General features: G+C 43.8%; 1 protein-coding gene and 1 long non-coding RNA gene across 2 annotated transcripts in view; both read left to right on the forward strand.

Moving 5' to 3' along the window:
* The first annotated feature begins 1,532 nt into the window (after window positions 1–1,532).
* Window positions 1,533–16,614, forward strand: LOC150054314 (uncharacterized). The gene is made up of 4 exons (XR_016537929.1): window positions 1,533–1,667; window positions 10,147–10,232; window positions 10,808–10,910; window positions 16,245–16,614. It is a non-coding gene; the product is annotated as an uncharacterized LOC150054314 (long non-coding RNA).
* Window positions 16,615–19,473: 2,859 nt separating this feature from the next.
* Window positions 19,474–26,639, forward strand: part of Lrmda (leucine rich melanocyte differentiation associated) — a 999,007-nt gene continuing 991,841 nt past the window's right edge. The window contains exon 1 of the mRNA XM_090346626.1: window positions 19,474–19,817. Coding sequence (XP_090202752.1) covers window positions 19,788–19,817 — 30 coding nt within the window. The 5' untranslated portion in view covers window positions 19,474–19,787. The remainder of the gene's footprint in view (window positions 19,818–26,639) is intronic.

Consider the following 26,639-nt stretch of genomic DNA (forward strand, 5'->3'; position numbering starts at 1 on the left):
CGATCCCCAACCCTCGATAGAGGACGCCTCCCCCAGGAGCTGCGGATTTTTTGGGGGGGAGGGTGGGATGGGGGCACAATAAAGGCACAAAGTGAGCGCGCGGATTCGCGCGGGGGCGACTGCCGGTCTCTCCGCGGGGCCTGTCGCTGGGCAGGCAGTGGCGGGTGAGTGATGAGGGCAGAGAAGGGCGCCCATAAATCGCGGGTGTCAGGGCGAAAAACTCTCTTTATTGTCTGCGTGATGGATGGGCCCGGGGACGAGACACCAAATACTTCGTATCGCCTTTAAATGGGAACACATTTTCCGCGGCCATAATTCATGTTTTTTAAATAGAAAGTTTGAAATGTTGCCTATATTTCACCGGCCCTGACATATTTATGAATCGCTCCCTGCATGCAAATATCATTATTTAAAGCGCCGGGGAGAGCGCGGGGGAGGGGAGGAAGCGCGGCCCCGGGGGCGCAGGGGTGGGTGGTGAACCAGGGAAATGTAGGTGGAGGGGGGCCCATCTCCCTAAAGGGCAAATGGTTTGGCTCGGGGAAAAGCCGTGTCTGGAAGCCGAGCGCGCCGTGGGGCTCCTCTTTCCGCCGGACGGCGCTCGGCCGCCGGGGGAAGTTTGCGCGGTGTTGGAACTGAGACGCGCCTAGGTCTCCCGTGCAGAGACCAGGAAATATTTTGCGTCCCTCTCCAAGGCCCGAATCCAAGCTGAAGCCATTTTTTTTCTAAGAAAGAAGTAAGAATAATAATAATAATAAAAAGAATTCAACAAACGCAATAACAATCCAATGTGTTTTGTGTTCTTTGCCACTGCATCGATTTTTATTGATTTTCATTCTGCAAACCCTGGAATTGTGCGCATCCGGGCGGGGCGGCTGTCACAACCCAGTCACCAAGCGAAGTAGATGCGGGACAAACCTCGGGCATCGCGGCCAAGATCTGCTACCCGCATCCAACCAGCTCACCACCTCCCAGGCTTAACCGAGACTGCGCAAGACACGGGACATAAGTGACGCGGGCCCCCAACTCCAGGGCTTCAGTCCCGCCCCTTCTTTCTGTGAGGCTTCGTGAGGCTTCCAGGGTCCACACCAGCCCTCCCCTATGCGGTAAATACAGTCGTTCGGTTTAAAGGCAGGGGCGCGTGCCGTCCGCCTCACGGCAATCAGTGCTGCCTGGGAGGCGCCCACACCTGCGCCCTTACTTGCTGAGACTTTACCTGTGCGGTCCCCAGTGGCGCCGGCCGCCGCACGGATTACGGAGCAAGGGGAAAGAGGGCGGGAGATCAGCAAGATGCACAGACTCTGGGGCCTCCTCTACGGGCCGGGTGCTGGGGCCCCAGCCCAACCAGGTCAGGAACTGAATTGTGTCGGACAGGTACCGCCCAGGCGGGGACCCGGGGAACCGGCCTCCCCTAGGAGGGGCGGGCCCAGCAGTACTTCCGCCCGGGGAGGGACTGCGGGCTGACGCGGAGGTCCCGCCCCTCTGCCGTGCGGGCTCCGCTCCAGCTCTCCAGGCTCCGCCCCCGGCGTCCGAGCTACAGGGTCTGAAAGCCTCTGCTGGAGGCCCAGAGCCACCCTGGTTTGATTCGCAGGGGAGGAGGGCCGTATTATTTTTTGAAATAATAAGAAGAGAAGAACCAACATGCTAGCAACCCAGGCCCAAACTCGCACGTAAGATTTGTTCAAACTTTGAGCATTTGGTGGTTCTGAGACTTGCCTGATTTGGGGGCCCTCAAACTTTTTGTGTCATGTCAGGGAGGCAGGAATAAGATCCCTCTCTACAGGATTCCGAACTTGTCTTTCAGGAGGAACAAAACATGAAGCTAGCACTTTTTTGATTGTTTGTGCCAGTTTTATTTATTATTAATTATGCCCTCCAAGCTACTCTGAGCAGGGTACCTGTGGCTGTGACATGTAATCCTAGGGCTACTCAGAAGGCTGAGATCTGAAGATCCAGGCGAGGTTCCAAGCCAGCTGGGGCACACAAATCTAAGAGACACTTATCTCTAATTAAACACAAAACGCTGGAAGTGGAGGTGTAGCTAAAGTAGTAAAGAGCCAGCCTTGAGCAGAAAAGCTAAGGGTCAGAGTCTAGGCCTGGAGTCCAAGCCCTACCAAAAGAAAGGAAGGGAGGAAGGAAAGAAGGAAAGAAGGAAGAAGCAGGCAGGCAGGCAGGCAGGCAGGCAAGCAGGCAAGCTAGCAAGCAATAACTGTTTGATATAGCTACAAATAATGCCCTATTTTGTAATAAAGAAATCAAGATTGGGAGAGAAGAAATCTGCCTTGCTTTATTTATATCCCATCTAATTTTATTATCTCTTCTCTCCTTCAGATCCCCAACATTTTGGGGAGTCTTGCAGGGTCTTCTCAGTTGAGGATAGGATAGGTGTGTTAACCAAACCACTTGCAGCTGAGGCCAGTGCTGAGCGGAAGGAGGTCACTTATGAAGAAAGAATGATGTATAAATAGCATGGACTCCATTCAGCTGCTGGCTAGCACCCAACCTCCCATGAAAAGCACACCATTGAACATCCTGGTTGCTCGTCTGTGGCCTCAGCCAAAGCCAGAGAGCTCCAGATCCTGCTTCTCTTCTGCTCAAAAGTAACTGGGTTCCTTCCCAATGTCCTAAGGTCTTAGATGGGTCTGCACCCCACGACCAGCAGTGGTCTTGGCTTGCCTGTCTGCTTTGGTCTCCTACTCTCCCCCCATCTGAACTCCTGATATATATCTGGCTTTCTTCTGGTATTCAGAGATATCTTGTTCCTTCTCACCAGAAGGGCTTTGCTACTGTCTTATATCTTCTATTGGGGAATAACTTGAGGTGGAGATAAGGTTTAAGTGGTAGAGCACTAGCCTTGAGGCAAAAAGCCAAGCAAAAGCATGAGGTCTTTAGTTCAGGCTCCAGTACTGGTGTGCATATATGCATAGATGCACACACATACACGTAAAAGAGGATGACCTATTCTTTCACCATCTCATCTTGGTCATTCTTCAGGATTTAGCTTCCACATCACTTCCTTGCCCCCTTCCACCTCCTGTAACACCATTTTCTGCTGAATCTATCCTGCATTGGATGATCAACACTAAGGGAGCTGTTCCTTATAAGGAATGAAACACATTCACATATATTTAATCAACTGTGTCACATGCATGGAATATTGCATGGGAGTAGGGGTTCACTGCACTTGGGTAGGCTACCCAAAAGTATTCTCTATGGTCTCATACCCCCTAGTTGTTTTCAATTCACACACACACACAGGGAGAGAGAGAGAGAGAGAGAGAGAGAGAGAGAGAGAGAGAGAGAGAGAGAGAGAGAGAGAGAGAGAGAGAGAGAGAGAGGGAGATAACAAAAATCTTATGATAAAAATCATGGTTATTTTGAGTCTGTATATTGTAAATATCAGATAAATTGATTCCAGAGGAGATTGGAGAAAGAGAACTATGTATTGTTTTAGAGTCATTTAATTGGCTCTCAAATTTCATGATGTAGATATGGAGCTATGCTTCCAAAGGCTGGAATTACAGGTGTGCCTCACCATGTGCAGCCAACTTTGATCACTGTCCTTTATGTCATTCTCATCTTTCACATATAAACAACACTCATATCTATGACAGCTATTGTGATCCTTCTATCCATATTTCTTGTATCACTGGGAAGATGGGTGCACATCTGCACATCCAGCTTGTATTAGTTAAGATGAAATATTTTGAACCTTTTCACTTTAGGCTGGCTGCAAACTGTGATCCTTCAGACTTCTACCTCCTAAGAAGCTAGGATTGCAAGTATGAGCTACCTCAGTAGAGTCAAATTGTATTTGTTTTTCTTAATGCTGTTTTCCTGTTCCTGTCTCCTCTACTGAAAAGCCTTCATCTTCCTTGCTTGGCCAACTCCCAATCTTGCAAATCTGATACTAGAATTTAGACATGGTATTTAATATTCCCACTTTCCCTCAATTGAACATTGTACTGTGGTACCAGGTTCAAAAAGCAGTTTCAGTTTTCTTTTCCCCCAACCTTTCTTGCTTTGGCCATGTAATCCAAACTTGTCAAATCAGTATAAGTGGCAAAGCAAAGGGAGCATTGAGAAACACTCCTGTTTTTTGATTGAAGAGTTGATGCAGATGGCTAGATCCTTCTGTCCTCCTCTTTTCTCCTTAAATTTGGATCTAACTTCTAGAACTGTGGAAGCCATATTGTCACATGAGGAAAAGGCCAAGAGAAAAAAGAGAGGAGCCTTCATTGACCACTCTCATCCAAAAACCTTAGTCCCTATTTGTTCAAGTCCATTAAGTTTGGAATTGGTAAATTTCCAGCCAAATACAACCTTAACATTCCTTTTCCTTTAGCAAATATTTCTCATGGCGTTATACCATGGGACTACTACCACAGTGAGCCAAATCCTGTTCAGACTTTCCTTCAAGGGTAGTTTTTGGAATAGGTTCAGAAATAGGGAAACATTCTTATAGGATGATTATGGTACTTTTGAATAGCTAAGTTAATCAGTTAGATATAATATTTCCTTTAATCCTTAGTGCTATAGTAAACTATGATATAATGGATTTTTAGGCTTCTCTCTCCCTTCTCTTCCCCTCCCTTCTCTTCCTTTCCCTTTCCTTCCTGCCTGCCTTCCTTTGTTTCTTTCTCTTCTCTCTCTCTCTCTTTCCCTCCCTCCTTCATTTCTTCTCCCCCTCTCTTTCTCTCTCTCTCTTGTCTGTCTGTCTGTCTGTCTGTCTGTCTGTCTGTCTGTGTGTCAGTAGTAGGGTTTAAACTCATGGCCTCATGCTCTTGCTTGGCTTTTTTATACAAGGCTGGTGCTCTACTACTAGAGCCATCACTTCCACTTCCTCTTTTTGGTAGTTATTTGGAGATAAGAGTCATATGGACTTTTGTTTTTTAACTTAGGCTGACTTCAAGTCATTATCTTCACATCTCAGCTTTCTAAGCAGCTAGGATGACAGCCATAGGCCACCTTTTCCCTTCTTCCTCCTTCATCTGCCTAGTCCTTATTGGAAAGGAGGACCTGCTCTGATAGAAGCCCCTTCTTCCTCCTTCCTGCTCTGGCAATTGAGAATGCCCCAAATGGTCCTCTGACTTTCAAGAGGGGATTAGGGATAGTTAGAAACTTTTTCTTTCTTTCTTTCTTTTTCTTTCTTTCTTTCTTTCTTTCTTTTTTTTTGTTGGTCATGGGGCTTGAACCCTGCGCCTGGGCGCTACTGCCCTATCCCTTGAGCCACAGTACCACTTCTCATTTTTCTAGTGGTTACTTAGAAATAAGAGTCTCATGTTCTTTAGTGCCCAGACTGGCTTTGAACCAAGATCCTCAGATCTCAACCTTCTGAGTAGGTGGCATGAGCCACCCTTTCAACCACAACACAGAACCCAAGAATATGATATTGACTTTCTAAATGTGACAGAGAGAACAGCTATTGCCATGTTTATTATGACAATGGTGGCTTCTCAGGCAAGATCAGATCTGTCTCCATTTCTGGAGCCAATAGATTCTTCCTGTTTCCAAGTGTCTCCCCACTGATTCTGAGAACTTCTTGATAGCCTTCTGATAGATTACTTTTCTGCTTAAATTGGCCAGAACTAGTTTCTGTCACTCATTAACAACAATCATTGAATGGCTTCTAAATAGGCTTGAAGGTGATTATTTCTAAGTATGTGTCTGTGGGCTCCAGTGATGGGCACTAATGTGAGACTCCAAAATGAAACAGCCCAGCTGAGTGTCTTCAACTCAACCAGGTAATGATTTTAAGAAAAAACAAAACAGTTAAATTCAGCACACAGAACCAGTCTTGGCAAATTGAGTGATAGAATCACCCTGAACAGTTTTATTGAATGTCCACTGTGTCCTGGACATAGGCAAGTTAGCTTTATAACATTGCCACATTCACCAGGGAGGCAAGAATTAGTAACCTCATCTGCTTTGAGAGTGCACAGAATGTCTGCTTCTACTTTCTAGTCCTCCTACCTACAACCTCAATAGCACTCAATATGTCTGATTAAGGTTTCTAAGGCATCAATGAGCATTGTCAAGATTGACCATCTTAGGTGACAATCAATTCGGATTCTTCCCAGGGGAGCTTAAGAGCTTAAATGACTGGGACCTTGGAATCTCCATTAAATGTTTGCGGAATGCAATCAGTGGCAGATCCCTGGAAAGGTGGAGGCCTGGAGCATTGAGGTCTTGTATGAGCAGGGTGGTGTCTTCAGGGAAGAGGTACCAAGCTTTCCCTTTGCGCTGTACTGCACTGTGCCAATCTTTGACTTTGGCCTAGATGCTTCATGTCTGTGGGCACAATGCTTCTCTTTTCTTTTTCTTTTTCCTATGTCTATGACTATACTTTCATTTTTAAAAATTTATTGTTATTATAGAGGTTATATACAGAGGGATTACAATTACATGAGTCAGGTAATGAATACATTTCCTTTCCTACAGTATCTTCCTTACTTTTCCCACGGGCATAAATGATGCCATTTCCTATTCACCAAGATGTTCATAGTATAACATCTTGATGTTCATGTTATAGTATGAACATCAACAATATTCAATACATACTTGTTATGTGAATATGTATTTAAAGGTTTTTCTCTTTCTTAGCCAAACTGATTTTCTTCAGCCTTCAGTTTCTTTGAATATGTTCATCAAGTTTCATTCGAAGAATCAAAGCCCTTGCTATATTCTCAAAGCCAGTGCCTGCTTCTTCAGAAGACAAGAGGAGCTTTTGCTATCCACTGGTGGGTGGGCAGTAATTGCTTAACAGAGGTAAAGAGGGGATGAGAGGGAGGGAGGAGTGAGGAGTAACAACTATCACCTGAGGAGTTGGCTTATGTGGGGAGGGGAGGCCTGTCAAGCTGGGGGGGGGTGTGGGTCAGAGCTGATATGAGGGGTTCTGGTCGAGACCAGTCTTGTTACAGCATTAACAGTATGTTCTTCCCCCTTGTCCCTTAATGACAATTAGACTCTAAGTGCTCTCAATGAATTCTCCATTTGAAATAAGCTTAATATACATGTTCAGAATGAATGGGCGAGCTCCTTTTCATGTATTGCAGTGTGGAAGGATTTATCAAACACACAAAATGAAGCCATGAGGACCAAATGTAGATTGGCCCCAAATGTCACCAAGATAAAGAAATAGGGAGAAAGGCTTTCTAGGGAGAATGGCACCATTCTACCTTTCCCCAGCATATTTCTACTGCAGCATTTCTCCTTTCTTCCCTCAAAAGTCTTCCTAAAGTGAAGGTGCCCTCCTGTTCCACCTTCCCAGATAGTGCTGTGGTTGGACTCTGCATTGTTCCAAACCCTCAGGAATGACTCCTTTTTGATCCTAAAGCATTTTCTATGCCATAACTTCCCTCCTTTAATCTTCCTACAACCAAAGCTTGCTTTCCATTGTCCACCCCCCAGGACCAGCCAGCCTGGGATCTCTCCTCTGGTACCAACATGCCAAGCTCAGTCCAGTCTTTGCCTATAGGAATCCCTCCTGAGCCATCCTCCTTGGGACTCAGCACACCTTCCTTCCATCAGAGTAGAACATAGTGTGCTCTGGGATCCAACTGCTTGATTTCACAAAACAGCTCCTTGACTATTTCATTTACTAGGTATATGGGCTAGAGCAAGGGTATTAACTTCCCTGAAATTTCTATTTGCCAAATGGATGTAATATTGGTCCGTGTGGTCCATGGGGAAATGGAAGGAGACAGTGTCTGTGTCTTGCATATAGACAATGCTCACAGTGAGATTCTTCAGCCTGGGTGAACTCTGAGGAGCTAGGTCTACAAAGTTCACCTGCACAGTGATGCCACCCTAGGCTTTTGAATTGTGAATATTTTACAGTCTTTTCCTGGCTCCTTGGAAATAGTCTTAGCTGCTCTACAACTGGATCCGATCTTAGAAACAGTGGTACCAATGGAAGGTGAGGCACAGGAGAGAGTATATGACATGGTTGAATATGGAAGGATGGAGGAAAGTAGTATTGGAGAAGAAGATGGAAATTATTGAACAATGGCAAATACAGCCAAGGGAAAACATGGCTTTGGTGATGTGAGCAATGAAGAAAATTATGAGTGACTTTCCAAACTAGATGCACACAAAGCTGGATGATGGTGGTTCATGCCTGTATTCCTAGCATTTCAGGAAGCTGAAATGTTAAGATCGTGGTTTGAAGTCAGCCTTGGCACAAACCTGAGACACTCTTTTTTAAAATCTCCAGTTTACCACCTAAAAGCTGGAAGTAAAGCTGAGCACTGGTGGCTTATACCTATAATCCTAGGTACTCAGGGGACCAAGATGTGAGGATTGTGATCTGAAGCCAGCCAGGGCAGGATAAATCCATAAAATTTTTATCTTCAGTTTTCCAGTAAAAAGCCAGAAGTGGAGTTTACATAATAAGCACTAAAGCTCAAGGATAGTGCTTAGGCCCTAAGTTCAAGCCCCAGGACTGGCATGTGATCATGTGTGTGCACACATGCACACACAAAATTGGAAGTGGAAGTGTGGCCTAAGTGGTAGAGCACCAGCTTTGAGTGGAAAAGCCAAGTAAGAATATAAAGTCCTCGGTTCAAGTCCCCAACACTGGGAAATGGTGCTGCGGCTCAAGTGGTAGAGCCTTGAGCTGAAGAGTTTGGGGGCAAAGAGTAGGCACTGTGTTCAAGCCCCACGACCCACTAAAAAAAAAAGTCCCCAATACTGGTACCAAAACAACAACCCTCAGAAGGTCAAAAGGGATAAATAGTTTAGATTTTAGGAACCTCAACTTCTTCAGCTGCCTAGATCTGTGTCTTGGAGAAAAAAAACCAAAAAACAATGTGACTCTTGGGAAGCATCAGTGTCCATGTAGATCTTGTTGAGCTTTTAGTACGCTGTGTCCTTGGAAGTAGATATTACACAGACTGGCCTACGGGTCCCTCTAAGTGACCAAACAACGGTGAACTGTTCTCAGCCTTGGGCATAATGGAACTTGCCTTCAAGAATATTAGGGACAATAAAGGCCCTAAGAGGAATCTTATTCCTATGAAGCAAAGAATGGAGCCTGTAAATCTAAGCCTGAGTATGTAGTGGCTAATGATCCTAGATTTGGGGACAGTCCTCATCAGGAGAAGGCCCTTATGAAGGCTGTGGCAATTGTGAGGTTCTTCACTGTTAATACGGATGAAGCAGGCCACACCCCTCCTAGGTCTATAAAATCAAACCCTACTGTCTAGAGGATAGCCGTCAGGACTGACCTAGATCATGATGTTCTGGTGGCTAGTTGTAGTTCCAAAGGGATATATTCAAACAAAATTTGGATTGTGAAGAACAGCTGGGGCTTACAAGTCTTTGTCAAAATGACCAGAGACAGAAAGAGCCACTGTGGAATTGCCACCACAGCTTGCCTTCCCAAGGGGTGAGCTGATAGAGCGGATTTAAAAGTCAGTATGTCCAGAGGAATTTTATCTTCAAACTGAGCAAACCCTTACTGTGTAAGACAAAGAGCTTGGACCCCTTGAGGATCCAAGTTGTGATTTGAATTCTGTGACATTTTTACAAGGGTAAAATGTTACCACTACTTTAGCTCCTGTTATAAACAGCTTTATGATGTTGAAGACTTGTTGCTCAATTCTGTCTTGAATTTTCATCATATAAAAGGATGTATAAAGCTTTCTTTACATTTTTAAGAATAATTTTTAGCTCAGTATATAGAAAAGAGGAAGTGTTCATAATGGTTATTAATATTATTATCAGTATTCTGTGTTCTTTAAATCTCATTGGATGCTGTCTGTACTAGTGATTTGGCACTTGTCTACTAATTGATATCTTTAATTCACTATATAAATTCTTACTGTTTAACTTTGCATGTGTGTGAGTGTATGTGTTAACTTTCCAATTAGATCTTAAGCTCCTCCAGGCCTGAACCAGATGCTTTTTTTATATTCTCAACACAGACTAGCTAAGTAAAAACTAGGTGCTAATTAATGAGCACTTAATAAAATGAGTAATAAAACACCAACCACCTGCACAGTCCTGTTTCAACCAGGATCTACCTTAATATTCAAAACAGTACTTTGAGGTCTACAGTTAGGCCCATTTTAGAGATGAGGAAAACAGGTTTGCAGAAAGGAAATCACTTGTCAGTGTTTCATAATTTAAGCCTCCTTTATCTTTCAGAAATTCCAAGTCAGTTGGCAGCTCATGCCTATCTATACTCAGGAGGCTGAAATTTGAGGTTCATGATTTGAAACCAGCCTGGACAGGTAAGTTTGTGAGCTTCTTACCTCTTAGTTCCACTTGTGGAACTCTGGATCAAGTGGTACAGTGCTAGTCTTGAGAGAAAAAGAAAAGAAAAGAAAAGAAAAGAAAGAAGTGTTCAGAGATGGCTTCCAGGACTTCAGTTCAAGTCCCAGGATGTATATGTGTGTGTGTGTGTGTGTGTGTGTGTGTGTGTGTGTGTGTGTGTGTGTGTGTGTGTGTGTGTATACGTACGTACATACAATTCCTGCAGTGCCACTTTCTGTTCAAGATACATCTTCCTGGCTTAGCCAGTTCAGCAATTCTGTCTTCTCTAATGTTCTCATAGGGTGAGGGGGGGATGTTTGAGACATAACATTAAATTTATGAAAGAGAAGGGGCATGCACACAGTCACAGTAAATACTGCCACCTCCCAAACTGGCTGCCAGAGCATCTGTAGGACTTGTTCCATCAGTGAGCTGGGTTTTAACTTTCATTTTGCTCATTCAGTTTCTACTGTGAACATTAATGCTTTTTAATTTAATTTAATTTTAAATAAATAGCAAGGAATACAAGTTTGGTTTGCTTGCTATCTTATAGAGAGGATGGTCCAGACCTTCCAGTTGCTTTTTGCTGAAGAATGTTCCAGAATCAAGACAATCTCTTGCCTCTCTCCCTTGCTTTCCTCTCCACTCTCTGCCAGGTAAGAAGAGAGCCATCCCTGGCACTTATGAGTCACAGGTTTGAAATGCAGGGGTGGGGTGGTGAGGGAGGAGTGATGGGTGTGAGGTGGGAATTTGGTGCTTCTTTTATCCCCTGCATCTCAAAGGCTGACAGGCTCTTGAGGGGTGGAAATGACTGGTAATTAGTGAACCTTCTCTGCAGCACACACTAAAGACACACTTCACAGTCTCTGTGACCTCTGCAGCCCGGTGAGCCTTTGTTATGTAGATGCTCTTAATTGGGTGAATCACTGCAAACAGCCAGGAAAGAGCACACTGGCTGTGTGTTTCTGAGTTTCCTAACTAAAGGGCTCTAAGTCAGGGAGGAATGTTAAGAAAGAGTAATGCAGAGCAGGTGAATTTGGTCAAAGTACATTATATTTAAGTCTGTAACTATCCCAATGAACCCCTTTTATCAATTTATGCTGATATATATGTATGTATATATATGTACACACACATACACCACTCTTCCAACTCCTCCTCCTCCTCCTTTTCCTCCTCCTCCTTCTTCTCCTTCTTCCTCTTCCTCTTCTCCTTCTTTTGCATGTGCAAGTCCTAGAGCTTGAACTCAGGGCTTGGGGGCCAGGGCTGTTTTGCTTAAGATTGTTGCTTACTTCTGTTTTTTTTTTTTTTAAGTAGCTAATTGGAGATAAGAATCTCAGGGACTTTCCTGCAGAGGTGCCTTTGAAAGGTAGTAGTCTCATCTCAGCCTCCTGAGTAGCTAGAATTACAGCTGTGAGCCAACGGTGCCTGGCTCTATTATTATTTTTTAAATAAAAGGAATGTGGGCTGCTCAGCAGAAAAAGTTTCTGATTAACTCCACTCTACCCATAGAAGTGGTCTTCATGATCTGGAGAAATCAGCATAGTGAGCTTTAGTAAGGATTGTGGTAAGCTATAGCTCTTTACCCCTGGTTCTTTCCCAGCCTATTCATTCTGGATAAAGTTGGGAAGATTTGGGGATATAAACTAAGTTCTCTACATTCAAGAGCTGGCCAGCATGTTGGGAAGTCAGGAACAGGTATCAGTGTGCCTAGTACCACCAAACAGAAGACATCAATGCCAGGTACATGGAGGCAGCATTGGCATAGGATTTCAGGCCCTTGAGCAGTCATTGGTTGCTGGGCCATTATGAAAACTCGTTAACTGGGAGAGCAGGACATGGGAAGGTTCTCTTGAGAGGAGGGAATCCAAGGATATGGAGAAAACATGAATAAAGACACTGGATACAGAATTGTGACCCGAGGTCTGCTTAACTGTCAGAGAAACAGAGTGCGATGTGGGAATGACTCAGTGTTCTCCAATGTGCTGCTGTTGGCCCCTGGGTGTTCCATCTGCTGCTTCCCCTAAGGGAGATCACAATGTGAGAGACTTAAAATATGTCCTGTCCCAAGCAGATCATCATCCTAGTTCTATTTTGGAGAATGGCACCATTTTGGCTCCTCTTTCCTCTGTCCCTGAACAGGCCTTATGTCATGGCAATTGGGCTTTCATGTTCTTGAAGTCCATCTTTTACATCTCGACTTCCCCCAGGCCTTTGCCAGTATTTGCCATGGGGTCACAGGATGGGACATGCTGCTAAGGCCCAGGAGGATATTTCCCAGATTCTCTGTGCATTTTTCCCAAACAGTCTGATCTTTGGTCTGAAGCACAAGTGCAGTCATTTTACACAGCTCTTATCACCTGACTTCTGCCTACTTCTTTCTGCTGTCCCTGTTAAGGTTACCCCCTAACCTATGTATAGTCTTGTCTTGGCCTTAAGCAGAACTGGCACAGCTGGTCACTCTCTTTTCCTTTTAGTCCTTAACATTTTACTCATAACAATGGAAAGAAAGACTCTCTACCCAGACTTACCAGCTCTTAACAACTTTGATATGTTGGGTCTCTCCCTCTATTTTCTTTTTTCTCATTTTTGTTTTTGAACTGTTTAAAATCTGTACACATCTTGAGCTGTGTACATCTACCTCAAATTTCTTCAGCTTGCATCGCATCTCCAAAGGCAAAGGATATTCCTTTTTTCCCTCCTATCATCTTTTCTCCAGTTACTGAGTCTATTTTGCATGAACACTGAACTTAATAAGGCCTTTTCTGCATTAGATGAATCAATTATATCATTTTTTTCATTTAATCTTTGTATAAGCATATACTAATTGTACACTGTGAGGGGTTTCATTATGATATTTCCATACATGCATTTATTATATTTCCATCATATTCATTACCTCTATTACTCTCTTATCTCCCTTCCTCCTCCTCTTTTAATCTTTTCTACAGTTTTAAAATGAGTTTAATTACACCTTACACTTGCATATAATGTACTTCAATTCCTTAGAAAGCCCTTTATTCACTTATTTTATTTGCTTAGATTTTTAGTATTGGGATTGAACCCAGGGCCTGCACATACCAGTGAAGGCTTGTATCCCTGAGTTGTATTTTTCTTAAGAAAGCACACTACAGTTAACACAACTAAGAAAATAACTATTAATTCAGTATTATCAATAATATCAAAGAACTCACATCTAAATGTTCCCAAGTGTCCCTATATAATTTTTAAGATATTTTCCCTCCCAGTCTCAGTATCCAATAAAGGCTCATGTCTAGCCCTGGTTGTCTTTAGCCCATTTTATCTAGGTTTTGCCAGAACTTTCCCTCATGATATTGACCTTTCGGGAAATCTAGCCAAGATGTCTTATAAAATGGTCTACTTTATGGATTTGTCAATTTCTTCTTAAGTAGATTCTAGTTAAACATTTTCAAGCAAAAGGAGTATGAAGAGGGGGTGAGGAAGGGTTACATTTATTGAATCCTATCAGTCCATAGTGTCAAGTTGCAGGTGCTGAGTATAAACTCATGGTGTTTAATATACGGGTCGACATGGAACATTCCAGATCCAAACTCTAGTAATATTGTCATCAGAAACATCTTAGATATGCTGTTTTGCATTTGAAGAAAGCTTAGTCATAAGTTCATAATGGGTATCCAACTAATTAATGATAAAGCTAAGTATTGAACCCATGACTCCTGGGCCAGGCTATTTGTGACTACTAGTAAGGCTATGCATCTGGGCCTCAAACTCATATACTTGTTTTATTAAGATACTGTCTTACTTTTAGCCCAGACAGCCTTGAACACAGTCTCCATAGCTATGGTTTCCTATAAATGGGATGACAGGCATATACCACAATGCCCAACACCACCTCTTGGAAAAAGTCATATTAAGTGAAGTAAGCTAGACCCAAAGGAACATAGTTTCCCTCATTAGTAATAATTAGTAGATATCTAGAATAGTCCTAGAATAGTCACGATAGCTCAACAGCCATCATATGACCCTATCAAATGATGCTAATTGAAATGATGTCCAAGATATGAAAACGAGTTTTTTTTAATGTAGTATGTGAAGTTATTTTTTTCTTTCTTTTTCCCCCTTTGGTTTATCTCCTGTTGTCACTGTTTTTGATTTTAGTACCCTATGTCTTATATATACATTTTATCTGATTTAGGGAAAGGCAAGGGAATAACAAAATTGTGAGACAAAGGACAAAGGGTGAACCAATGCTACAGTAATATTCACTATGTTGGAAATGAACTTTACAACTTGGGGGAGGAGGGGAGTCAAGAGGGAGGGAAAGTGGGAGAAAACGAGGGAGGGGACAACAGTTTGACAAGAAATGAACTCATTATCTTATGTATCTGTAACCCCTCTGTACATGACCTTTATGATACAGTACAATTAAATTTACAAAAAGGCATAAAAGGAAAACTAGAGACACTGAGAATTAATATTAATCATACTTAGAATAGTAAATAATAACCAGCATTTGTGAAATAAACCTAATGGTATTCAATATACTTTTTTTTAATGCTGGTATTGGGGCTTGTTCTCAGGGCCTGGGTGTTTTTCCTTAGAATTTTTTTGCTCAAGGTAAGCACTGTACCACTTGAAGATATGGGCTTCATGGACTTTGCTGTCTCGGCTGACTGAACTACAATCCTCAGACTTCAATCTCCTGAGTAGCTACGGTTACAGCCATAAGCCACCAGTGCCTGGCTTCAAATATACATTAAAAATTCAATTTGTTTTGAATAGGAGATATTGGAGGCATTTTAGAGCATAGATCATCTTGAGCCTCTCTCATAAATACAAATACTTGGGAGAGGACCTTGAAACCTCATCTTTTTCCTGGATTTCCTAAAGTCCCTCCTTTAGGCTCAGAGGAGTTAGCTCCTGCAACAAAGAACATTTTATTTGCAGATATTCAGTTTTTTCTTTTTAATTGAAGTCCAAATGTGGTGGTTTGAACTTAGGGCTAGGAAATGATTAATTGCAGCAGCCATCCTCACCTGCCCAGGGGCTGGATTTGAAAGAAATTAGGCCAGACTGAAGAGACAAGGCCAAGGACAGGTAGAAATTTCAAAGAATCCTTAGAGAACCAGACCTTGTCCTTGTCTCAGCTGCTAAAGCACAGTTGGACGATTTAAGGAATCAGTTCCTGTTTGGCTGGTTCTGGCTGACCCTGTCATCAACTCTCTTGATTGGAAATAAACAGGATCTTCCTTTTTGTCCCCAGGAATGTGATGGAGGAAGGACTCTAAGGGAAAAGGTCTCTTTTGTCAAGGAATAACAACAACAAGAAAGATGACAGTTGGAATACAATGCTGCCCTCTTCATCCAGTGTGATAAGGGTGTTGACCTTTCTCTCTAGTTGACCACTATAACTCCAGAACTCAAAGGCCTAGGATGTCCTGCCCAGGTCTGGCTTTAATTTCCTGCTTAGGAGCCTCATGACTGCACTTGTAGAACTTAGGGCACACGCCTCCATGGGTTCAGAAAAGAGGTCGTAGTTACAGCACTTCTTGTCCATACAGGATTGCAAATGTCTGAGGGAGTTTACTGTCTGTCCAATACACATGCCTGACCCTTACAACAGTGGAATAAATTGGGACAGGATAGGGAAAGCCTGCAGTTCTTGTCCAAATGGACATGGAAATAGGGTGGGAGACATAGGAAGAATCACGCTGAATGCAGAAGCCCTTATTGTCTTCAGTGCTCCTGAGGTAGGGATGGGTCAGACTCATTTTGATTTGAAAGGGATCATTTGCCTATCTCCTAAGTTGACTACCTCCCATTCCAGTGTTCCCTTGGTCTTTTCCCCAAGAAAGAAGGCCCATATTAATTAATCAAAAAATGTTGCTTTTATTATTTCTATTTCATTTTCCTTTTTGTACAAGGTGATGGAGGAAGTAGAAAGATAATTTCCTCCCTCTTTTTCAACCATCTTACCTTCCTTACCTCTTTCTTCTTCTGTTTTACAGATCAACCGTTACCAGTTGACTGGAGCAAGCAGAGATGAATCCAGCTTGTTTTCAGCTGATGTCCTTTCCCAAATTTATTTGGAAAACAATTATGTCTGAGCCTCAGTGTCTGTGGGCCCCCCCCCACTAAATTCATCAGTTAAAATACAAGGCTCTTGGGGAATAGTATTAGGAGGTACAACTTTGAGAGGTGATAAGGTCAAAGGAGTAGAGACCTCATGAATGGGATTTGTGCCCTTCTCTGTACCTTCCTCAATGTGAGGGCACTGTGAGAAAGCAACTGTCTTTCAGGCAGAAAGTAAACTCTTACAACATAGAGGATCTTTGATCCTCTAGGCATCTTGATCTTGGACAACTCAACATCCTACACTGTGAGAAATAAAATTTCTGTTACTTATAAACTACTAAGCTAATGGTATTTTGTTATAGCAGTGAGAACTATCTAAGACAACTGTTCTGCTTAAGACCTTCCAATGGCTTCCTATTGTTAGATCTACCTTGCAGACACTAAAGCTTTCCTCAGTCTGAGCTACTCTGAACTTTATTTTTTGTGATTTCCCCACATGTTTCTTGCCCATACAGCTACCTGGCCTTCTTGGTATACCTATCTGTCTTTCTATCTATCTATCTATCTATCTATCTATCTATCTATCTATCTATCTATCTATCCATCTACTAAGTAGAGATAGGATGGGCAGGGAAGGCAGCTCTGGGCAAAATGAAAAGAAATAGGAGAGGAGACTGGAGAGGTGGAGGATTCATGAGATTATCTTGAGGTATACCCTGGAGATTCTGAACCGTGTAATTTATTAATTGAAAGGGAGCTACTGGGAGCTTTTAGGTAGGGTAAAACTAAGATTTTGGAATGGTCTCCTAGGGCTAAGTAGAGGAGGGAAGAGTGAGATAGTCTAGAAGGGTATGTTGTGTGTGTGGGGGGGAAGGGGAGATTTCTGTCCACCTTGGTAGTCAGTGTCTACACAGTTGACTCTCTTTGAAGATACAATGATGTGGAACAGGAGCAGGAAAGATGGCTTCCAGCCATCCTTTGCAAGGCTAGAGGCATGTTCTCTGACTTCATCTTTGCGTAGCTCTGAGTAGCTTCTCTGCTTCTATCAGTCCTTTTCTGGTCAGAGCCCTTTGAGAAAGGCCTTGTGAGAGGGGCCTGGGAGGAGAGGGGGTCAGGAAGGTCAGGCCTCAGGCCCCACTTCCTCCTTTCAGACAGGAAAGGCAGACACAGTTCATCTAGCAGAGAAGGCCAAAGGAGGGGAGTTAGAAGCAGGAGCAAGTCCTTGGAACAGCAGGCCTTGGAAAGGCTCCTTTGATCTCTAGAGGGTAAGCTTTCTTTTTTGCCTGTTTTCAGCATTTCCTGGAACCCCCCAAAATAAACACAGACCAGCCTACATTTTCCAGCTTTACTTGTCTGCATCCACTTATCCAGGCAAGTCAGCCCTGAGAATTGACACTGCTGCCACCCAGGGCCCATCTAGCCTTGTGACAGGACTAGGATAGTCTGAGAGAGAACAAGGACACAATGCTCAACCACAAACATAACTGCCATTGTCAGCTGTACAATGGAGGGCTTCTAAGTGCTATGTAGACACAGACAATAATAAAACAAAAACTCTGAGACCCCTTCCATGTAGAGGTGTGCCCACAATTATTAATAGGCCTACTGAGGTGAAGTTCCTGCCATGCCTGTGAGACCATGACTTAGTTTTTCCCTGTTCTAGCTGAAAGATGCCTGAACCCATTCTATGAAAGAAGGCACCAGGGTAGAAATGCTAGGCCATGGCCCTTTGCCATGCTGAGCATTTGCAGCTAAAGGATATTGGCAGGAATCAGGAGCAGCATTGTTTTTCTTGCCCTCCTGTCTTCCATCTTCTTCCTCCTCACAATGGAGACACAGAATTCATCTTCCCCAAGGCAGGTCAAGGAAACCAGAGCCTCTCCCCAAAGCAAGCCATAAATCCTCAAAATATTCCTCTAATTGCCATTTCTGGGTAGGAGCTGGTCATAAAGAAATTCTCTGACCTGTCTTATCTGTTAGTAGGTCATAAAACCCTCATTCCAGAAGGGTCTTGTCCCACAGCCCAGAGGAAGGAATACTGTACAGAGAGGCCAGGAAGAGTGTGGGCAGATTTCTTCCCTTTAGCTGGTCACCATTACATCACACCCCTCTGTACAATCACATGGATCTTTCCCTTCCCTCTTTCCCTTTCTACTCTCCTTCATTTCTCTCCTCTCCTCTCCTTTCCCTGTTCCTCCTTTCTCCTTTCTATCATGGTTTTGTTATGTAGCCCAGGCTGGCTGTGAACTCAAAATCCTATTTCTGCCTCCAGTGTTGGATTATATGAAGGCTTCTATGTCATGAACTCTTTCCATAAAATACATTTTTCTCTTGTCATCTGCCTCAGGTGAGACCTCTGTCAGGGTGACCCTTATGAAGGGAAGAAAGGTATCACAGCCCTTATTCCCCACATGAGGTAAGGCTGGCTGGCGCTCAGCTACAGTGAGAAGCAACAACTTCCAATTTTATCTGGTAGGAATTTTGTGCAAAGAGTCGGGGAGAAAAAAATTCTGATCCTTGCAGGAGACCGGCCTGAATTTAGGAGTTATCAATCTACGGAACTACATTTCATCGGGACAGGAGGCAACCATGGCCATCTCTACTTCTTTATAGGGAAGATACGGTGGAGAAAGTGTGTGTGTGTGTGTGCTGTGGTACCAACCAACCTCCCCGCAGACTTTGACTCTCCCTGCGAAGAAGGTGAGAAGAGCAGAAGCCTGACATTTGAAGGCAACCATTCAATTAATCTGACCCTGGATGGCTTACTGTCACCTGTTGACCAGTCCAGCCCGTACTTAAATCTAGTCAACTTTCCCTCTCCCCACCTCGCCAGGATTCCTTTCCACCTTCACACATGTCTCCTCCTTACCAAGCTGGCCAGGGGACTTTGGGCCCAGAAGCCTCTCCACTGAGCCGTTGAGAGGAGTTATGTAACCGAGATGGTGAAATTTCGGGAAGGCTCCCCGGCTCTAAGCTCGGGGCGGGGGGAAGCGCCCCTCTCAGCCTCTCCCACCCCTTTGCCCTGATTAACACCACAAAGTTCTGGGCATAGAATTTTGGAAGTCAACTGGAAGGAGAAGGGGCCTCTGGGAGGGCGGAGGGCGCGGGCGGGCCGGCCAGGGGCGAGGGGCGAGGGCCGAGGGGCGTGCGCAGCAGGCACCTGTTGCGGCGCGTGTGCGTTTGCGCGTGCGCGCTTGCGCGTGCGGCGGCCGCGGCCGAAGCTCACCCCCTGAGAGCGCGGGGCAGGCGAGGGGGCCGGTGAGGGGCAGCGGAGCTCCGCTGTGCTGTGTGAAACGTCCAGCCTGCGCCCCAGCTTCCGCCGGGTCAGGTGACCTCCTCGAGTCCTGCGCGGAACTGCACGCCCGCCGCCGCGCGCCCCCTCACACCGTGTACGCCCCACGCTGCTCGCTCCCCACGCCGCGCCTCTCCCCCACGCCACGCCGCACATTCCCCACGCCCGCCGGGTTCTGGCCACCATGGCTGGACTAGTGGTGTGTGGAACTCAAGTAAGTTCTCCTCAGCCGACCCGCCTCCGGCCCGGGGGCACCGCTGGGGTGGGGGAACCGCCGGATGCCCCCCCCTCTCCCCTGAGCAGCCTGCCCCAGTCTAGTGAGGACAGACTCACGTCTCTGCCCTCACTTGGGTGTGGGGGGGAAGCCCGGCACCCCTCCCCCCACTCCCTCCCGTCTCACCCTGCAGCCCACCAGGACCAGCCTCCCTGTCAGGGTACTTTTCCGGGTTCCATAAACGTGTACCAAACTTTCACAGTCGGAATTCATAAGGAACGCTTGGTCAGTGCCAATGTTTTACTCTGAAACAGTTCACACGTGTCTTCGTAGCAAGGCATTTGTAAAAGAGAAGTTGATGTAAGTGGAGGAAAGGGTCCTGAGGACAGGTCGAGGGTGTAGGACCAACAAAGGGGAGTCATACGTGTTAGGGAAAGAGGCGACTAGGTTCTCCATGCAAGGGAGGCTTCTAATTGCAGGCTGGTGGAAGGGGGTTGGGGGGGGGGCAGCCCTACTTGCTGTTTTCTTTGTGCCTCTGATTTCTCGCACAGATGTGAGGAATAAAAACTTAACTTTCAACTCTAGATAAAATAACTAGCCTCACATGCTTTCAGCCCTGTAGTAAAGGCCTCAAATTTCCATTCAGCTGGGACCAGCTGTATTGTATCAATAGGAAAAAGCCAGATATCTTTCACTCTCTCTCACTTCAACTTCTCACCTTCCCACATATTTTCTCTGCATACCAGGGAGAAATAGTTCTGAATTTTCTTTTCACTTCTCCTCTGCCTAAGGCAGGTAGGGCATAATTGAATCTTGACATTACTTTGACTTAAAAGAAATGATTTCCCGCTTAGAGATCTAAGAGTTTGACACTTTGTAATGGTGCAATGAGGGCCAATTGATTGTCCCACCAAACTGGCTGCTTCCTGTTTGTTTTTTTTTTTTCCTGGAAGGAGTCCTGTCATTCCCTCAATTCTACACATCGAGTGCCTTCTCTTCAGGATGCCAGGTTTTATTGGAAATGACCCTTCTATTGTCTCTGAACAGGCTCTGTCCCTACACTTCCAGGCTTTGAGTGAAAAGATGAAGACCCAAGCTCCAAAGAGGGCCAGGGAGATAGTAGCCTGTGGGAATGCTTAAAAATGATAATCTTAATTCTGCTAGCCAAGAAAAGGGATTTCTGGAAGTGAATTTCACTGCCTTGAGGAACTGGGAGAGAAGGCCTCTGTCTTCCCTATGGTTATTTGCCTAAAAAGGAGCCTTTTTGCTGGGTGCGATGGCTCACGCCTGTAATCCTAGCTACTAAGGAGAGAGATCTGAGAACTGCGGTTCAAAGGCATCCCAGGCACTAAAGAACTGTGAGACTCTTATCTCCAATTAACTGGTAGAAAAGCGGAAGTGGAGCTGTGGCTCAAGGGGTAGGGCGGTAGCTTTGAGCTGAAGAGCTCAGGGACACCGCCGAGCCTTGAGCTGAAGGGTTCAGGGACAGTGCCCAGGCCCAGAGTCCAAGCTCCACAACTGACATAGGGCTGGGAGTTTAGCCTAGTGGTAGAGTGCTTGTCTAGCATGCATGAAGACCTATGTACTACATACATAGGGAAAAAAAAAGCTGGAAGTGGTGCTGTGGCTCTAGTGGTAGATTGGTAGCCTTGAGGAAAAAGCCCAAGGACAGTGCTCAGGCAATGAATTCAAGCTCCAGGACTGGCAAAAACAAAACAAAGCAACAAAAAATGGAGCTGCTTCTTCCTTTCCTCCCAACTCTTTCTATATTTTCATTGCCAGCTTCTTCCAAGATTTTGGTTAATGAACTTGATAGTGGGACTGAGAGTTCCCTGTGTCTGTTTTTTCTATTCATCATCATTTCTCAGACTCCATGTTAGCCCTGTCGATAGTCTGCTTCATATAGTTCAAGGATTGTGAGAATCACAGGCTCTCAAGGACTGTTTTTAAAAAGAGGAGGGATAAAAGCTGCAAATAGTAGAATGCCATCTTTGAGCTTTATAGCTAAGGAACGGCACCCAGGTCCTGAGTTCAAGACCCAGTGCGGGTATACACACACACAGATACAGAAAGACAAGACAAATACAAAAGAGCTAAGAAGGCAGGCGGGGTGCTAGTGTCCCCGTTTTCTAAAGTGTCTAGGCCAGTAGACACATTTCACAATTCAGTAGATCATTTTTTTTTTTTACAAATTAGGATTGGCATATAATGATTGTACCTCTGTATAGGGTACAGAGTAATATTTTAATAATAGATATAATGTGTAATAAGGGGAACTGGGATATCCATTATATCAAACATTCCTTAGCTCTTTGTGTTAGGGAATTTCAAATCTTCTGTTATTTGAAATAGAAAATAGGTATCAACAATTGCTGTGCTACAGAAAATAAAAGGTCCTCTGGGAGCACAGTTGTCTATTCATTCCATATGTCCCCTTTCTACTATTGATTACACTAGTAATCACTCAAATTTCAGGCAGATGCTTTTTTTTTTGTTTTGGTCAGTTTTGGGGCTTGAATTCTGGGCCTGGGCACTGTCCCAGAGCTCTTCAGCTCAAGGCTACTGCCCTACCCCTTGAACTACAGTACCACTTCTGGTTTTCTAGTGGTTAATTGGAGATGAGAGTCTCTCCTCCTTTAGTTCCTGGGCTGGCTTTGAACCACAATTCTCAGATCTTAGCCTCCTGAGTAGCTAGGATTACAGGTATGAGTCACTGCGCCGGGTGCTGTGCTGGAGATTGAACCCAGGGCCTTACACATGCTAGGCAAGGATTCTGCTACTGAGCTACATCTCCAGCTCTAGATCCTCCTCAATTTCTTTTTATTAGCTTGTATTAGTTACACAGGGGATAATTTCATTTTTACATCTTTACTCATTCTAGAGAATTCTTTAAGGGGGAGGGATTTCCATGAGCCCATAGTGTTGCTATAGTTTTTATTGCAGATTGACTGAAAAACAAAACCGGATGCAACTTTCTCAATACTTAGAGTTCTGTGAGTCTTCAATAAAGGGATGGTTTAAGTGCAAAGAAAAAAAAAGTGCTATGAAATGTACACAAGCAGAGTAATGGGATGAATAGTGATGTTTAGTTGGAGCTAGATTACAACTTTTCCCTGATATTATGGTCAGCTGCCACTGAGCTGGTTTTTTAGAGCTCACAGGCTGGCAGTGCTGCATGTTTGGGCTGTCACAATTCTCCCATTAGTGTTCTCTGTAAAATCTTTTTTATTCATCATGCATCTCACTTCATTTGGATTCTCTTGAATGCGTTGTACTTATTTTTTTATGCTGTTATTGGTGCTTGTACTCACTGTCTCTTGGCTTTGTCACTTAAGACTGGCACTCTTGCCATTTGAGCCACACCTCCACTTCCAGCTCTTGTAGTGGTTAATTGGAGGTAAGTGTCTCATGGACTTTTCTGCCTGGGCTTGTGTTGAACTACAATTCTCAGATCTTAGCCTCCTCTGTAACTAGAATTACAGGTGTGAGCTACTATCACTGGAATATATCATTTGTATTCAACAGTAACACCCTCTGTCTTTTCTACTAGCATAAAACAATTAAGTTGTGTCTGTAATTTTAGACACACATACAAACTTGAAAGTTGGGCACGAAAACCTGTGCTCAAGAGACATTGTTGACAACCAATCTTTTCTGTAGGGATACTGGTCTGATTCAACTATCTAGTAACTCCTACTCACCATGGCCAAATTTATATGTTTCTAATAAGCCACATAAGATATGTGACTCACAAGGTTGTTTCATGGGGATTGAATAGACGATGGGCATATGGTTGATGTTTAATAAATGTTAGCACATTTTTCTTAATACTTTGAGTTGGGGAGCAGTTAGTGTTAGTTTACAAAAGAGGAAGCAGACTCCAGGAGGTTCTGACTCATCCAAGATAAGACAGCTAGTAAAAAGCAGCACAGGAACTCAAAAGTGTGGGCCTTTGGCTGCTTTATTTACTTTTTTTTTTCTCTATGACAGAGCTTGCCCACCCTGGCAAAGAGTGAGCAATATAACAGTCTCTGGTCAGTCTTACTCCTGAAAAAAAAAAAACAAAACAAAAAACCTGTCATGTCTGGTGAAGCCCTGCAAAGTGACTGTCCCAATAGCAAAGAGAAACTTGCCATCATTTGCAGTCTGATACTTCTAGTTTCTGCTCCCAGGGACTGGGTGTGATCTTTGTGGACTTTTTTTTTTTGCGGGGGGTGGGGGTGGTATTGGTAGTGGGGCTTGAACTCTGGGCCTGGGCGCTGTCATTGAGCTCTTCAGCTCAAGGCTACCACCCTATCACTGGAGCCACAGCGCCATTTCTGGTTTTCTAGTGGTTAATTAGAGGTAAGAGTCTCATGGGACTTTAGTGCCCAGGCTAGCTTTGAACTGTGATCCTCAGATCTCAGCCTCCTGAAGAGCCAGGATTACAGGCGTGGGCCATTGCACCCAGTTTATAGATATTTTTATTTCCCTGTCTGTTGTTTCTTTCTTTAGGGATCTTTTTAACTTGATAAATTTTTATTTGTCCGATAAGGCTTCTCCTTCCCATTTTCCACCCAAGGTGAAAAGTCTTGGGGTTCACATTATTACATGAAATGTAAGTTTATTCTTTTTTTCCATATATTTTTATTGTAATTAATAGAAGGGTTACATTATATTTGCCAGATAGAAGGTGCATTAATTCACATGCATCGATACCCTTTCTCATGTCTTGGTCCCCATTTCCCTCCCCCCCATCCCCCTACCCCTCATCTTGTTTTCCCCCCTTCCCTATCCAATTTCATCGGTAGTGGGTCTTGAACTCTGGGCCTGGGTGCTGTCCCTGAGCTCTTCGGCTCAAAGCTCCTGACCTATCCCTGGAGCCACAGTGACACTTCCGGTTTTCTAGTGGTTAATTAGAGATAGGATTCATGGACTTTCATGCCGTGCTTTAAACCATTATCATCAGAACTCAGCCACTAAGTAGCTAGGATTACAGGTGTGAGCCCCCAGTGCCTGGCTGAACTGTTCTCTAATTCAGTCTCAATCAAGGATTGACTAAAGGCAGTGACTTTTTGACTTGGCTATGCTCTTCTTTCTATGCCATTTTTTCTTTTTTTACCAGTCCTGGGCTTGAGCTCACGGCCAGCACTATCTTTGGACTTTCTCAAGGCTAGAGCTCTACCACTTGAGCCTCAGTGCCACTTCCGGCTCTTTTTTAAATGTATGTGGTACTGAGGAATTGAACCCAGGTCTTCGTGCATGCTAGTCAAGCACTTTAACCACTAGGCCAAACTACCCGTCCTCTATGCCATTTTTAAGATCTATTCTCTCTACCTTCTTTGTCCTTTTTGCTGAAAAAAATTAGTTTTGGTCTGATTTTGCTCTTAGTTGGTCTTTGTGCCAAGAAACTTCCTGATGTCCTGAGAGGTCTGCCTTTTGGAAGCACATTTTTTTTTTTTTTTTTTTTTTTGTGCTTGTCTTGGGGCTTGAATTCAGAGTCTGGGTACTATCCCTGAGCTTCATTTTGCACAAGGCTAGCACCACTTGAACCACAGTTCTGTTTATGGCTTTTTTTTTTTTAGTAGTTTATTGGTGATAAAACTCACATGAACTTTGTTATCTGGGCTGGCTTTGAACCATGATGCTTAGATCTTAGCCTTCTGAGTAGTTTGGATTACAGGCATGAGCCACTAATGCTCAGCTCTTTATTTTTTTTTGATTTTTTCATATATTTTATTGTAATTATTAGAAGGGTTACATTGTATTCACCAATAGAAGGTGCATTACTTCACAAACATTGATACCCTTTTTCATGTCTTGGTGTCATTTCCCCTCACCCCACCCCTGCCCCTCATTTTGTTTTCCCCCTTTCCCTATCCTATTTCAAATAACCAAATAAGCATATATGTATAAGTAGGCAGCAGTCTCCTTAGATCTAACAAGATAACAACAACAACAAAAAAGATAAGGTTAAAAAATCAAATTATATGTTATTATTCCTGTTGATCTTTTTGGTGGGTAGTAGGGAGTAGTGATGGATTATGGTATGCTCAGCTCTTTAATATTAAAATTCCTTAAGTATAAGCACAGAAAAGTTTCAGTTCAACTAATTAATTTATAAACACACTGCATCTTGATCAGTGTCATCCCTTCCATCATTTTCCTCCATCTTTCCCAACTTGACCCATCCTTTCAAGTTATGTAGTTCTATTGACTATATATTGTACATATGTACATTGAATATAATGACTGTATTCATCCATCCTTCCTCTTCGCATTTCATAAGCACATTTTATGCAGGTCTTTTTCCTACTTCTTCAATACATGGCAGTGGATGCTTTCTGTTTTAAGCCTTTCCCATTGATTTTACCCCTTAGTCTGGTGGGCTTAATTGACATCTAAAACCTGCAGCTTGTTAGTCCAAGTTAGTGTAGCTCAAGTGTGGCTTCCCAAGTTCATTCTCATGTTAAATTTTGAGATGAGTCTTCACGTCTGGAATGGGAGTAGGTATGTTTTAGGATATTATGCTAAGATCACATAATACAGCTGGTGAAACTTTTGTCAGAAATGATCTATCTGAATGTCGTCTTATGTAGTGCTGTGTGGAAAACATCAGAAAAACAGGAGCAAATGCTCTTGTCTTTCCTAGGTTCTGGCATCCTTCTTGGACTTTCAGTGTGGGGTCAAAAGGCAGTTTCATCTCAGCCAGAAAGATACCCTTTGAAACCAAAACATCATGATAAACGCATTGTTGACCTTTGTTGGTCAAAGAGCACCCACATTCTCATGAATTTGTGGTCCTCCAATAAGAAATCCTTTTTCCTATTACAGAACTTGGAT

The sequence above is a fragment of the Megascapheus bottae genome, chromosome 15 (assembly GCF_031878675.1).
Source record: "Megascapheus bottae isolate mThoBot1 chromosome 15, mThoBot2.hap1, whole genome shotgun sequence".
In the NCBI taxonomy this organism is placed as follows: domain Eukaryota; kingdom Metazoa; phylum Chordata; class Mammalia; order Rodentia; family Geomyidae; genus Megascapheus; species Megascapheus bottae.